Here is a 14937-nt window from a genome sequence, read left to right on the forward strand (position 1 = left end):
TTTCTAAATTAAATAAGTTTCCCCCCCAACAGATCCCAGAACTCAGTCATAAAACTGATCTGAAAACAGTTCTTCCCTGCATGGCAGCAGGATTTAAACTTGGAGTGAGTACATAGTCTTGACACCACTGTCTTCTTTAAGGATTGTGGCTGTGAGGTCAGAGTAGCTTTAGTTTATGGTAAAGGCTGCCCAGGAGTCCCCATAGCACCAGGGACATACAGATGTGCTGTATCTCCACTTGCCTTGGCCACACACCTCATTCTCAACAAGCTCCACCCACTTTCTTGGCTCCATTCTCCTCCTGTAACCCATGGCAGCACAAATGAAGTTATGGCTAACTTTGAACTGCTTGAACCTTTTCCAAAGGACTTGCTGCAATGGGGCACTTTGCCAGAGATTATAATGGTGTGAACCAGCTTGATATTTGAGTGGATTTGACTCCCCTGCTGTCAGCTTTTTAAGCCTGGGACTAAGTCTTCCCTGACGTGACACAACAGGGAGCACAGCAGAATTTCAGAACATTAACAGCAAGTGCTGACAGGCTCTCCACCATGTTGTCTCTCAGGAAAACCCACAAACGTTTCTTTGAACAGTGAAGGGTTTCATATTTACTAGACTTGCTACTACTTTATAACTCTAGAAAAAGGGTGTGTTGCATATTTTGTCCTTGAAGTATAAATAGTTGTGCATCTCAAACACAGCATGAACACAGCCATTGTGTTTGGTACCTAACTCGCCCCTTCCTTTTTTAAGAATGAATGCTCTTCTACACACTATATGCATGTGCAATAAGCTCCAGTGTTCGTCTGCTCAGTCTTGGCACCAGCAAGCTGAAAGTCCTGTCGAGTAGCTGGTTCAGTCTTCAGAACAAAAGTAAACGGCTCTAGAAGTAGGGAAAAGGTCAGGATCATGGGCTGACTAATGAATATAGCACTGAAAACCTTTTATACAGCTAGAAAAACCCTGCATGAATATTGCTGCCATCCCAGTAACTGTACAATGTCATTTCACACTGCAACATTACAACTCAAAAGTCTTACAATGAGCTATACTACTTGCAAACTAGGAGGAACAGGAAATTTTTGTTATGTTATGGTAAAATAAATATTACAGTCAAGACATTCCTTTTTTATTCCTGTCCTCCTCCACTTATACCTGCAAGATTTTTCTATAAAAGACTTGCTGCTACTGTTTATTGTTCTGGGGTGTGGCAGTAAAGGACAGATACAATTTAGAAAACTGACAGAAGTGTGATCTTTTAGTTGCAGGCTACTCAGAACAGGGCCCAGTCCCACGAACACCGAGGCAGTTTTTATTCCCATACACCAGCCTCTCTATGCTATTTCCATTGCCTCAGAAGGTAAATAGACCCCTGGAGAGTTCCCCCAAGCACAGCAATGGCATGAAGCCAACTAGGTTAGCCCAATGATGGCCTTTTGAGAAGCCCCCTGTGTTAGGATATGTTGGAGACAAAACCAGATGCTTTGTGTTCCTGTTATTCTAGGCTTGAAAAGTGTCACATGGGTAGCTATGCAAGCTGCTCTAGTGATGCAAGCATTATTAGTCCTGGATTTAGAGGGACACAGAGGTGGCTACCTGCACATCCTCTCTGGCCAGGCTGCTACTTCTGTCCCTGTGCCTTCTAGGAGGTATAATGCAGAGATAAGTTTGCATATGCTTGGGCATAGATTGTTAACTGCTGTAAGTAGCCCCAGAAAATGAATGAAAGTATTCACAGGAGCAGGATCACAGAGGAGATATTCAAGCTTTCCGCCAGAAAATAGTCAACCTGAGTCATTTTTCAAGCTGGGCAGAAGTAAGATCCTAGGAGGGGAGAGCTTCATATGTCATCCCCTACCGCAGTAATTTAAAGGTTAAAAAAAAAAAAAAAAAGTTCCCAACCCATTTTCAGATAAGCTATAAAGATACAACCCTCCCACCCAATGTCCACTGCATTGTAACGTGACCGATTCTTATAACACTTACTCGAATATTTACTCAAATCTAAGATGATAGATTTGAAGCAGGGGAGAAGAGCCTCTCATCTTAGATTAATGTATAAAGCAGGGCGGGGAAGAGAGAGGCAGGCAGCTGCTGCGGCTCCGATTCTGGCCCCGAGCCTGGGTCAGGGTCAGAGTCAGAGTCACGGCAGCCTCCTACCCCACCCTCCACTGGCCCTCTGACACCCGCTCCCCTCCGCCCCATTACCGTCAGGCACAACTCGACTTTGGCTTGGGCTGGGTTCCCTCCAAGGCACAGAGCACAGGAAAACTGCCCCCTGCCTGGCCCATCAGCAACAACGACACTCCTGCATAACCCAGCAAGGGCCGAGCTTCCACATGCTGTGCTCTGGGAAGGAACAGAGCCTGAGCAACATCTGACAGTACGGGGTAGAGGGAAAGAGCCAGAGACTGCAAGGGACAGAGATTATGGGGAGTGCACAGGGAAAAGGCAGAGGCTTTGGGGGAGTTCGGGGCGGGGCATGTCAGTGGCAGGGAAGGGGAGGGCAGGAAGGCTGCAGGGGGAAGAAGGGGAGGGGTAGAGGGCAACAGGCCCACCTGACTTCCTCCCCAGCCATCCTTCTGCCCCAGCCAGTGTTTTTACTGCTGTAGCAACAGGGTGGGGATAAATTCAGACAACCAATTAGATTCTATACTTGGAACATTATAACAAATTTATACATTTTCCATACGTAGAATCTAATTACTAGGGGAGGGGGGTCATCTTAAATTCAAGGTTGACTTAGATCTGAGTAAGTGTGGTATATAAGGGTGGTTACCTGTGTACATCCAGATCCACATATGGAAAAATCAGCTTGTCTTTGATCAATTCCCAAATCACCCTGGTCATTTCATCTCCTTGCATCTCCACAACAGACCCTCCATGGATTTTTTTGGACATCTTGAACTAAATGAGATTAAAAAGAAAAGAACATATGGCATGCATATTCAGCCAGGCACACTTCTATGACAAACTGAAGAAACAGAGGTTCCAATAGGGCAAATGCAGACCCTCACAAAGGAAGGAATAAAAAAAAAAAAAAGAGAAGAGCACCAGCCCTTGCAAAACCCCATTTTACTGGCAGAATCCGATTTCCCACGTGACTCTGGTGGCATCTCACAGACTTTAATGGAGCTGTTTTGGTTTACACCATTGTATCCGTGTGAAAGATTAGACCAAAAAGGTTTGATGCTTATTTCTACCAAGGTCCCATTACACTGGGGCATCAGTAATTTCCCCCCTTTTCAAGGTCTGTGGAGCAATGTAAAAAACCTTCAGTATGAAAGAGATTCATTCGCACAGGCTCTTAACCGTATGAGGCCTCTAACTTATGATGCAGCTGGAGCAAGCAAAAACATGAAGTGATATCCTCGTACAAGTGTTATAATTCTACCAGGAGAATTTCCTTTTTTCCCCCAACAGAAGTGATAAGTGTGCAAGTATTCACTTAATTTTTCCCCCAAGGGAAACATCTTCCAGGTGTCAGACTGAAAGATATCCTTTGTAAGCATTTCTCTTCCAAGAATGAACACTTGTACACTCCACTCCTGATCTGGTCCGGAAGGGGAAGGAAGCAGCAAGAATCACCTTGGGCTGAGGGCTTTACACCCACCTGGACCAGTCTGGCAGGGGAGAGGAGCAGTGGGACAATGCTCCCTACCTAATCCCCAGACCAGGGAGTGCTTGATTCAGGGATAAGGCTGGGGGCTTTGCCCCCCGTTTCCTCCACTCCAGGGGAGATGAGGGTACTGGCTTTGAAGTACCTTGCAGGGGAAAAGCTCGCTTCATGTGGTACATGCAGAGCTCTGCACTTGCAGCTCTAAGTGCAAGGCTGCACATGTAGCTTTGAAATATAAAAGAAAAAGCTGGTGCCTACAGCACCATCAGGGCCCCCAGTTTGGGGACCTGGCAGGAGAATTTGCTCTGTTATTCCAATCCCACAGGACCAGGAGTGGAGCAGCCAGCTACCTAAGCCTTCTGGGGAAGGCGCAGAGAACAAGGGAGAGAGGACAGCTTCAGGTTGGATGCCTGTACTGTTTCCTCTCCCAGAACAACTTCTAGCAGGAGAAATGTCTCAAAAGTTTCCCCCACTAGAAATGAACCCATTTGAGGCCTGTGTTCACCTTACTGGCAAAAAACATTTAAATTCCTGGGCTCTGTTTCTAGCTCTGGAAGAAGATGGGAAGAGCGTGTGACTGACTGGTGGAAGGAGAAGGGGAAAGTAGTGCCAACACTAACAATTTGATTGTGGATCTCATCATATTTGGTGTTCCTCTTAAAGCTTCATCAGCTCCCAAATGCATCTGATTAGGCAAGAATCAGAATGTTCATGGGGTAGGGAGGGGGTGAGAAGGAAAGGCCCAAAAAGCAACACCACCACCACAACATAGGACTATAGTGCTTCCCAAAGACTCAAAGGTTAAAAGACATACGTGAAGAAATGTATTTAACCGGGGGTGGGGGCGGGAGAAATGTCATGATGGGGAACAGGAAGAAGGAGAAGGCATACCATGATTTTTTTATTTGTTTATTTTTTAATACTTGGGTTTAGCATAATATATTATTTCAATAGAGATCACGTCAGCATGCCTCTAAACACAACGTCACTATGCTTTGCAACTGTTTTAGAGGCAGAGAGGTACAGAAACATCAAGTTTGTCGTTTTTAAAGTAGCTTCAATCCTAATTCTGACTTGGATGCTTTGCTATTGGGTTAAACACTGGAATAGATTTGTTTTTGGAAAACAACAGATGAATCCTCAAACCATTTGATTCTACCTTCAAATTAAACACTCAAATTTGCACTTTGATCCTTGCCAACAACAACAACAAAAATTGTAGAGCATAAAGTATTTGCTCAGTTAATCTCTTAGTTACTGCTTCTTGTTAGGCAAGAGCTATGACTTGGCATTTTTTCCCCTTCAAATGCAATCCAATTCTTGTATGTGGTTTTTATTGGTTATTTTAAAGTCCTAAAGTTAGAAAGAAGAAAAACTCAAGGCCCCTGTTCAGTAAAGTTATGTGTGGGCAGTGTACGTGTTGATAAATAATCCCACCGATTTTGACAAGACTACTCACAAGAGTAAACTTGAACAGAGGCATAGAAGTTTGCAGGATGAAGCCCTCTATACACTGCTGGGAGGATTGGGGAGGCTGGTCCTCACTTACAGTAGGAAGTCATTATATTAGTAATTCATATTCAACATTCATGTGTCCTTTTTTTATATTTTTCTTTAAATTAAAAAAAATATTGAATTACACTCAAATTTTAACAAACTGTGAAATAGTATCAGAATTGTTCCTAAGCATTAACTGAGCTTCTCCAGAACCCTCTGGGGTAGGAAAGGGGTGGCGTACCACTTTCCAGAGGGGGAAGCACAGGCAGATGGGCTAAGGGACATGCCTATAGTCAGAGAGTTCTGGACTAGAACAGGGAACTCCTGATATCAGTCTTGTGCTCCAACCACTAGGCTATGCATCATTAAGATTATTTACTCCCTTTAAAAGAGAGTCTCAAAAAGTGCTAATAGTTTGCAGCCTTGTGTTAATAAGCTCATCTTGACACACTGATCTGAATAATACTGATCTGAAACATTCTGAAGTTTTATACGTAATGTCCAAAGACGGTCTGTCTGCCAGTATTAAATATGCCTGCCTAGTGGTTATTAAAAACCACTATATAAAATGGCCATAACCAATACTTAGACCCAAATCATACTAGCCTATTTATTTAAAAATAAATACCACTCCAGGATCAATATCAGCAGTCAGTGTTAACTAAAGAGCCACATCAGCAAAGATACTGCCAGGTGGTCTCTGGCAACCACTCATGCTTAAAGGAGAAAAAAACTATGTACTGCAGAAAAAATCCCCCCTCTAAAATGATAATTCTTTTCCATTTACTCGATCTGCATTTTGAACACTTGGCCATTTATTTGCAATTATCACAGAAACACTTGTATCATTAAAACTGAAGAAACACAGGACGTTGTCTGATTCTTATGCTCACGGAGGTCAGCAGGCTACATGATTTCAATACAAGGCCTAGTTCTAGAGTGGTCCCCACAATTCAAAGATGGTTTTCATTTTGGACAGTATATTTTGCCTAGTACTTTTGATCTGAATTAGCACAGAAAAGGATTCTTTGCATTTCAGGTTGATGGGAAGACAGAGAGAAACTTCCTGGCTAATTTTGCAATGAGAAAGATGGTTTACTAGTTTCCAAAAAAAAATTGTTACTGCAGAAGCAAATCACCATACTCCATCTCAAATTCTTCCCACAGAATTTTGAATGGCTGGTGGTCTCTGGCTCCTGTCCTGATAAAACAGACCAATTCAATAAGCTCTTTCATGATCTCCTGAAGACAAGCAAACTTTGCAATAAATGCTTCCTGCTGTACAATGCAGTGAGATGAGACAATTTCATGAGTTGATTTTTCACATTTCAGTTTTTGCCAAAGCAAAGAAACAGCACTGCTTCTCTTACCTAGCATAGCTAGAGCCCTGTTTGTTGCAAGGCTGTTACTTATTCTAGTGCTAATCAAAAAACTTTGAGGACATCCATGACAGTGATTTTTATGTCTTCTCCATTACCACCATTTTGCAATGTTATCAGATCCAAAAGGTCTTTTGTCACATCTAGCTCCCAAGTACTTGCTCTGACACATATCAATAACTGGGGGATATTGTTACTATCCAAACTTTTGCCAAGTGCAATGCTGATCTAGACATTTTTTTCACTACATTTTTCAATGTTCTCTGAAATATCTGAAGCCCTCTTACCCAGAAGAATCTGGAAGCTGAATTTTACTCAAGTCTTGTCTAGCTCCTTTTAATCTAGGAACATTGTTGAACATTAATATCCATTTTAAAGTGTATCTCATCATCGACATATGGTTTTATTTATTTTGTTACTTACAAAATTGCACGTAAGACTGGGTAACTGGATTTGTGTTACCCTTTGATTCAGTTTCAACTGTTTGAGATTTTGAAATTTCTGTTCTCCAAGATGGCTACAAAGCGTGAAATCATGAGTTGTACAGAAATGTCTCTGCAAGTTTTTGTTTGTTTTTTTTTTTAAACTGAGCGAGCATGGCATTGCATAATAAGGAAACACTTCTACACTATCCTGCTGCAGCACGAAAAATCTTTTCCCATTCGTCAGGGCAGCAGATACATTCATATTTGTATCTTCATCTATTAACAGTCACCATTCTCTTCCATTTGTCCACTCAGAGTCCTACAACAGTTCCTCAGTATTCAGGAAACTGAAGACAGGATTCAGAAAACATGTGAGCATAATAATATTTCCTGTTTGATTAGTCTGTAATAAGGTGGGAGCTATTTGCATCCCTATTAGAAAATGCAGTAGTTTTACTGTATTACAGACAGATAGTGCTTGTGTTGTATTATTCAAGACTGCAGGAGAGACCAACCCAACGCACGCAGTGAAAACCAGCAACAAAAACCCCTCACGCTTCTTTACCAACCCTTTCTGCTAAGGTTGGACAGATTTACATGAAGGCAATTCAAATCATTGATTTAAACTGCCAAGTGAAAAAAAAATCTCAATTTAAAACTTTTCCATCTGCACTTCCATTAATTTTCTCAAGAAAGATACACTTACATTGGTTGACATAACCATTGAAATATGAATATTTAAAGCTAAATGAAGTCTTTGCACAATTTTTTTGCTGCATGCTGTATACAGCAATTATATATAATTGTTTTAAATAAATATATATAATCTTACTATGTTAACATTTTTATTACTTTATTTGGGGTTAAATATGGTAACGGACATTGCTTATTTGCTAGTAGTTATTTTTTGCTCCTAATTTTGTCAATCAGTTGCATTAGGAAAATACCTGCCATCTAACTAACACACATAAAACAACATAAATTTGATTTTTTTTATTATTAAACAAAACCATCTTACAAGCTGTGGGTACACAATGCTTCTTACCAAAGCATGCTTTATACTTGCAATTAAGTTATGATCATGTAGAGAAATCAACTGTAATCCATGAATTAAACTGATTATTTCAATTTAAATACTTTTAAAATTTTTCCTAGGCTAAGTGAAATTGATTGGAACTTAAATCCTACTCACCTACGTTTCTTGAAAATGAGGCCAATCTCTTAAATTACCCAGGCCCTCCAAGTATTTTAAAATTAGACAATTTTTCCCCTCCCTTATTTTTATTTATGTTGAATTTCCAAGAGCCATGGATTCAACATAAATTTATCGTCTCAGAATATTAAGGGGAAAAAAAAGTAAGGCCTTACTAGGCTTGGATTATATTCAGATTTCATTTTAAACAGGTTTATTAAAAAAATAAATATTAAAAATAATTTAAATTGGGACAAATAAATTACTTTAAAATACTGAATTTTTAAAATTTAAAATATGATTTTTTTATTCAGTGCAGAAACTGCAGAGGATAAATTTAAAAGTCACTTAGGAGCCACAGTCTGAGTATCATAGACTATTTCTGGGCTTATTTTTTGAGTTTGGCTTTTGGTGAAGGAGTCCTACCTGTGATTAGAGCACAAGATTACCAATCAGGAGAGCTGGATATTTTTTTGTTCTTGGTTCTGCCAAAGCATCTGAGATCTTTAAGCAATTTATCTCCTGATAACAGTTAACAAAACAGCTGATATTAAATCCTGAACAACTGTGATTAACTCTTACTTCAGGTTTAGGGAAAATATCCTACAAATAAAAATTTACTTTCAGTGAAACCAGTATAAATTTGGAATCACTGGCAGAGATTTTTTTTTTTACAGTTTAGCAACTCGTCTGTTTCCAACTGGTGCAACACGCTAACCTAAGTGCAAGATACAATGTACTTTTGAGTAAGTGTATTTGGACAATGGTGCAATTATGGTGCTGGCTTAAACTCAAGTATCTAAGACAGTGATTCTCAACTGTGGTGCCACAGTACCGTAACATCCTTTGAAGAGTGCCACTGGGTGCCATGCAATATCAGCACTGTTAGATGTGCAAACACCTATCTATGATAAACCCAAGATAAACCCAGAGGCCATGTCCAAATGAAAATGGCCACGTGGTATGTGGTGCCACAGACCTGCCCACAGTGCCACATACTACACATTCAGCTGTTCTCCATGCTGCAAGGGAGCAGTGCAGTGGGGGTTTTGAGCCCTGGATATCCTGGCTTAAAAAAAGCTGCACAAAAAAAAAAAAAAAAAGCAGAGGGGTGCATGCTGCTCAAAACCAGAGCCTGGTGCTCTGGCTTCTGCCCAGGCTCTGCGCGGCAGGATCACCACTACTGCAGCCCCAGGAGGCCCCTAGGACCCCAGGTAAGGCTGCACTGGGCTGGCCCTAGCCTCCCTTACCCCACCCAAGGTAACCTGCCATGTTCCAGAGGGTGTAGGGCACAGGTGTTCCCTGGGGACAACTAGATGCAGCACAAAGTGTCCCACTGCTAGTTGTCCCTGGGGAAACCAAATGTCCAGCCAGTGATTCCAAATTGGAATCCATAGTGCCAAGCACATTCTGATCTGTTGTGTTTTGCAATGTTCTTTGAAACAGAAGAATTGCTCAGTTATTTTTTCCATATTCAAAAAAAGTGAGTGAAAACTAAGAGTTGGCATGAGTCTAATGAGGTTGTGAACTACTGGAGGAAACAAATGACTGACACTAACATTAATTTATATTGTTCTTCTTGTGCACCAATGTAATGATACCTAAATTTGGGATAGAGAGACAAACATTTAGTCCAGGGTAGCTAATATAGTGCCTTGCCAGTAGGTGGCAGGGAGCAGGTGAAAGCACTGAACAAATGGCTAGTCCAAGGTAAGTGTTGGACAGACAACACCTACACTGGTATATTTTATATCCCTCTTCTGCTGTAGTATTTCTTTTTTTTTTTTTTTTTGGGGGGGGGGGGGGGGGGACCCAAGGCAATTTTGCACTCCATTGAAGCAAATTAGAATTGGTGCAGACCAATATTTGTCTGTTCACTTCTAGTTTACCCTGGTGAAAGGGTTGGCTATACAGATGCATGGGTATCATCATGTAGCCCAAAATGTAGGTAAAGACTGGAAGTGGACTTTGTCCCTTAGACCCTATATCGGAAGGGAAATTTTTACCCATCGTATTTGTCTAACTAAACCAATTAACCCCCATGGATAGATGCTCTTATTTTGGTACGATAGACTTTCTTTCAGCTTAGCATGAAGCCCTTTGGAAGTGAAACAAATCTATCTGAACAAAGCCACTTTTATAACTACCACAAAAAAAAAAAAAAAAGAGGCATATCACACAAGGAGTTACTACAGAATAATTCTGATGGCCTAGATTTGCCATCTAGATTATACTGGGGGAAAAAATCCCTATACAGAACAGAGACTTAATAAGGTAGAAATGATCCCAGCTAAACAATGGGCCACCTCTCTGTGAAGACAGCCCATTTGTCTGTTCTGTGGCGGCTGCAATTTGATTTCCATTTACAAAGCTTCGAATTCCCACTTGCTGGTTTCCAGAGCGTTATCCCCGCTCCCTTGCCAACCCAGTCCGACAGAACCACGGCGGGAAAGACCGGGGGGGTATCTTCTGGCAGACCAAGCCCCAGATTTCTCCGGCTTGAAACTGGCTCCTGAATCGAGGCACTGGCTAGCAGAGCCTCACCCTGCCTCGCAGAGGAGAAAATATACAACATCATCAAGTGACGCAAAACTGCCAAAGCAGGGCGGGTGAGGAGGGTGGAAAGGGCCAGGTCTGAAGGCGACGCGTGCCTGTGCCACCGAGTCGCCCCCAGTGGGTTTTGGAGGCTCCCAACCAAGCGGCGCTGCTGCCAAATGCAGAGACTAGACGGCAGGGCAGGTGCCCACGGGGGGGAGACCCGCAGCTCGGAGCGAGGTGCCAGGCTCTGGCCAGGGGTGGGGGGGTGCAGGTGTGTTGCCCCTTGACAGCTCCCCTGGAGAGCCCTGCCAGGCAGGGCCGGGGCAGGGACGAGGGCGAGGGCAGTGCAAGCAAGCAGCCCTGCCCAGGCACGGGCTGGCAGCGCCTCCATCTCCAGCTGCCGCCCAGCAGCCACGGCCCTTACCTCTTCGCCCGCAGGCACTGCTGGCCGCTCAGGAGATGGCAGCTCACTGCACATCAGCCGCCGCCGCCGCCGCCGCCTCCTCCACCGCCGCCCGCTCCGCCCTCCCCGCGCCCCTGGCCCCAGACGCCTTAGTCCCACCTCCGCCTCTTCCTTCCGCCAATGGGGAGGTGGCAGGAGGAGCCGGCACGCCAATGAGGGCGGCCCACGCAAAGCTGCTGGGCTGGGGGGGCGGTGCTCCAGGGCTGCAGGGAGGCGGAGGCCAAGGGCAGGGTAAGCACGTGGGCTGTCCGGTGTTCTGCCCTTGCCTCTTCCTCCGCCGTCACTCGCCCTGCCTGCTGGGGCACAGGCAGCCCTGCCCAGAGGGGCACGTGTGGCGCGAGGGGGGTCCCACATGCTGCCCCCTAACTAGTGCCAGTGGCCCCGGCAGCACCTCTTCCAAGGAGGCGGGTGACCCAAGGGTCTCCCCAAGGAAGGGGCTGGCATGATGTGGCCATCAGCGGATCAGTGCGTAGCTGAATCAGGGGCACCCTCATTGCGTTTGTGTTGGTGGAGCCCCCTCCCCCCCAGCTCAACCCTTTGCAGCTGAAGGCGCCCTTCGTGTGTGCACCAGGAGACGGATGCTTGGGCAATCCTGTGCCAGTGTTAGGAGGGCTGGCAAAACTTTATTGTTTTCATTGAACACGGAGGGCGGGCTGATGTTGGCTGGGTGGATACGTCCCCTGATTTCACTAGTGCTTTTCACATGAGCAAAGGGGAGTGCTGCACAGCCTCTTGCGGTGGCAGTTACATCTGGTCAGTTTGTAACTTAGGAGTTTTTTCAGAGTAAAGCTCTTCCCCCCCCCTCAGCATCCATAAGTAATGCTTTCTCTGTCATTTCTGGTTGGTAGGGAGACTTTGTCCCAGCTAGCAGATTGGTGACCTGGCCTCAATTATTCATGCCTTTATTATCTGCCAGTTGAGAAAGGACTGGTGGAATAAGATAACAGGAGGCCTTCAAGGCTTAGGGAATTGCAATTAGTACAGAACAGTGCAAAGTACACTTCTGTGGCAATATAAGCTTGAATGAAACCTGTCCTCTGCTCTCTGTGCTGGCTGCCCAGAAAAATGGGACTAAATTCAAGGTCTTGGTCCTTATCTTTAAGGTGGTCTGTGACCTGAGCCCCAGATACCTAAAAGTATACATAAAGATCTAAGAAGAAAAGCAGGGTTGATAAGTTTGTTCTTCTGGCCTAATTAATCTCTGTACAATAAGTGTAAAGCTTTTTTTCACAATGCTGAGAGAGAAAGAAGATAGATACACACAAACCCATACAATGGTCTGCAATGGTGGAGGAAGTAGGTCAAAGAAAGTGTCTCAGTCCACATAGAGTCTCATCGCAGGGGTCCTCTTTGGGTGGAGTGGGGTTGTCCATTGCTGAAGAATCCTCTCAAAGTGAAGGTCCATCTGGTGCAGAGAGGGGGTTCAGGCGGTCCCCTCTGGGTTCAGTCCGGCGGCAGTTCGTCTGGTAGGGTCGGAGTACTGGCGGTGGCCTGTGATGTGTTTCACGTAGATGTCATGGGACCAGCGGATGGTGTTGGGCACCATGAGGCAGCGCATCAGCTTGGTGTAGCGGCGGGAGACGCGGCAGGTATGCAGGACGCTCTCATTTCTGGGGTCCCAGGCTCCAAGCGTTCCTACAATAAGTGTGTCGACCATCACGTCATAGCCACAGCCCCTCAGGATGTCAGCCAGCAGGGCGTACTTCTCCCGCTTGCGAGCCCAGCTTGGCGCCGGTTCTTGAAGGGGATGGTTACATCCATGATCATGACATTCTTGACCTCTTTGTGATTATGATGTCGGGTCGCATCTGGCTCTCGCAGTCTGGGACGGTACGGTTCACAGAGATCTCCCCCGCTGCGGCCAGGATGGCTCTCACCAGGCGGTCCCAGACAGCATTGTGACGGAGCTACCAGGTTCTGGCATGCGGCCTGCAGCTGCACAGCACGTGTGGGAGGGTCTCTACTGCATAGCCGCACCATCAGCACCTCTTGTCCCGGTGGCCAAAGCAGACAGCCCTGTTCAGAGGCAGGCAATAGAGGCGGGCTAGTCCACAAAGCGTGTGAAGTTCCCGCTGGGCATGAAGTGGTTCCTAGAGTTGCACTTCGAGGTGATGTCGAAGACCTTGTCCTGGTTGGGTTTGGCTCTCAGGTCACCGGTGTACTTCAGGAACTGCTCCAGAAAGGTCCTCGTGCAGGGCGTCACGGACATGGTCGGTGTGAGGAGCTGGTTGCAGGAAGACTCCCAGCTCCTGGCGCTTCTTGGTTCAGGTTGGCTCACCTAACAATGCTAACACCATGCAGCAACCTTGAAAAGGATCTCAAGGCACCCCAAGGTGTTGCAGCACCCTGGCTGAGAATCATGGCATGGGAGAAATGCTGCAGCTGTGTTAGGGCAGGAATTATGCAAGAGGCAAGGATTTTTGTGGGTGACTGAGAACTTTGATTGGACCAACTGCACGCTTGGAGTTAAGCGACATTAAACTGCCTAAGGCCAGGCGTCCTTGCTTCATAAAACCTGTCTGATGAGTTTGACTGTGCATTGAGAGATCTAGCAACAGCTGCCATACCTCAGGGCAATGAGAGAGGTTTGTGAAGTATTGTCCTGTGTGGGGCCAGCTTGCCTGGTTGGGAGAGAAGGGGGCAGATAGGCTGTGAAGCATTGGGAGCCTTCAAGTTGGGGGGAGAAGTGCTTGCAGCCCAGGCTCTGAGCAATTACTTTAATGGGAGCTGCTCAAGTCAGGTCAGTCCCAAGGCTGCTGTGACCATTGAGGCACCTTAGATGCTGTACATCATTGGTGATTTTTTTGGGCAGTGACCTGGTGGTGCCCATTTCCTTTCCAGACATGGATGGCTCTTGGCTCACGCTCATCTGCCCTTTGACAGATCTTGCTTTTAGTTCTGCTGTGTGTCCATACACCCCCCTCACCCAGGCTAGCCTAGGTGCGGGGCACCGGTTTAGTTGCAGACAACTTGACCATGGAATAGGCTGTGCTGGTTTTATGTGGTACCAGATAGATGATCAAGAGGCCTGGCCAGACATGATCCAGCCTGCAGTGGGTCCTTTGGTCCCACTTGGTCCAGGTGCCATCCAGCCCATGTTGCATCCCACCACCCCAAGCATGCAGTGGGGCTGGTGCAGCTCTGTGGCTGGACTCCATTTCTAGGCAGCCCCGTAGTGGCAGCTCTTTCCAGATGGTGCCACCACCAGCCCTGGTCCCATGGAGACTAGCATGGACCAGTGCACACAGCCCTAGTCCTGGACTTGGCCCAGCCTGCTCTGTGCCCTCTCTGGACCAGGAGGACCCACGCACACCAGTCTGGGACCACCCTACCCCGGTCCCAGACTGCCCGTGATGAGCTGTGGTGGCGGCAGCCAGGGAAAAATTGCTGCTGGGCACAGGGGAGAAGTGGTACAATATAAAACCTCTCCCTCGCTGCTGTCAAGCCCTTCTTGCTGAAGCTACCAGATAGCCGATCAAGATAGTCAATCAAGAGGCCTGGCCTGATATGATTCAGCCTGGGTGGTGCCACAGGTGAATCTGGCCTGTGGGTGGGAAGCAGTATTGACAATTGGGGCTTTGCCTTCTCAGCTGGCTCTTTCCTGGGGGGTGGTACCAAGGTGAGCCTGGGGGTTCAGCTTCAAGTGTACTGGGCACAAGTGGTGATATAACCTGTGTGCTAAAGAATGTAATGTATTGGCAGCAAAAAAATTAACTATATATATCCACCTCAGTAGGAGAACCAATGTGAGGGCAGAGGGGTGTTGAGGAGGAATACGTATGTGTATGTGTGTGTGTATATGTATACATTTGATTTTTTGTATT

The 14937-nt window shown here is 45.6% G+C and overlaps 1 protein-coding gene across 1 annotated transcript in view; it reads right to left on the reverse strand.

The window, feature by feature from the left end:
• IDH1 (isocitrate dehydrogenase (NADP(+)) 1) overlaps positions 1-11178 on the reverse strand; it is a 37738-nt gene extending 26560 nt beyond the window's left edge. Inside the window, exons 1-2 of the mRNA XM_014594218.3 lie at positions 11075-11178; positions 2780-2907 (exon numbers count right to left, since the gene is read on the reverse strand). Of these exons, the coding sequence (XP_014449704.1) occupies positions 2780-2907; positions 11075-11128 (182 nt within the window). The 5' untranslated portion in view covers positions 11129-11178. The remainder of the gene's footprint in view (positions 1-2779; positions 2908-11074) is intronic.
• Positions 11179-14937: the final 3759 nt, after the last annotated feature.

Source organism: Alligator mississippiensis, chromosome 4, assembly GCF_030867095.1.
Source record: "Alligator mississippiensis isolate rAllMis1 chromosome 4, rAllMis1, whole genome shotgun sequence".
NCBI lineage: Eukaryota > Metazoa > Chordata > Crocodylia > Alligatoridae > Alligator > Alligator mississippiensis.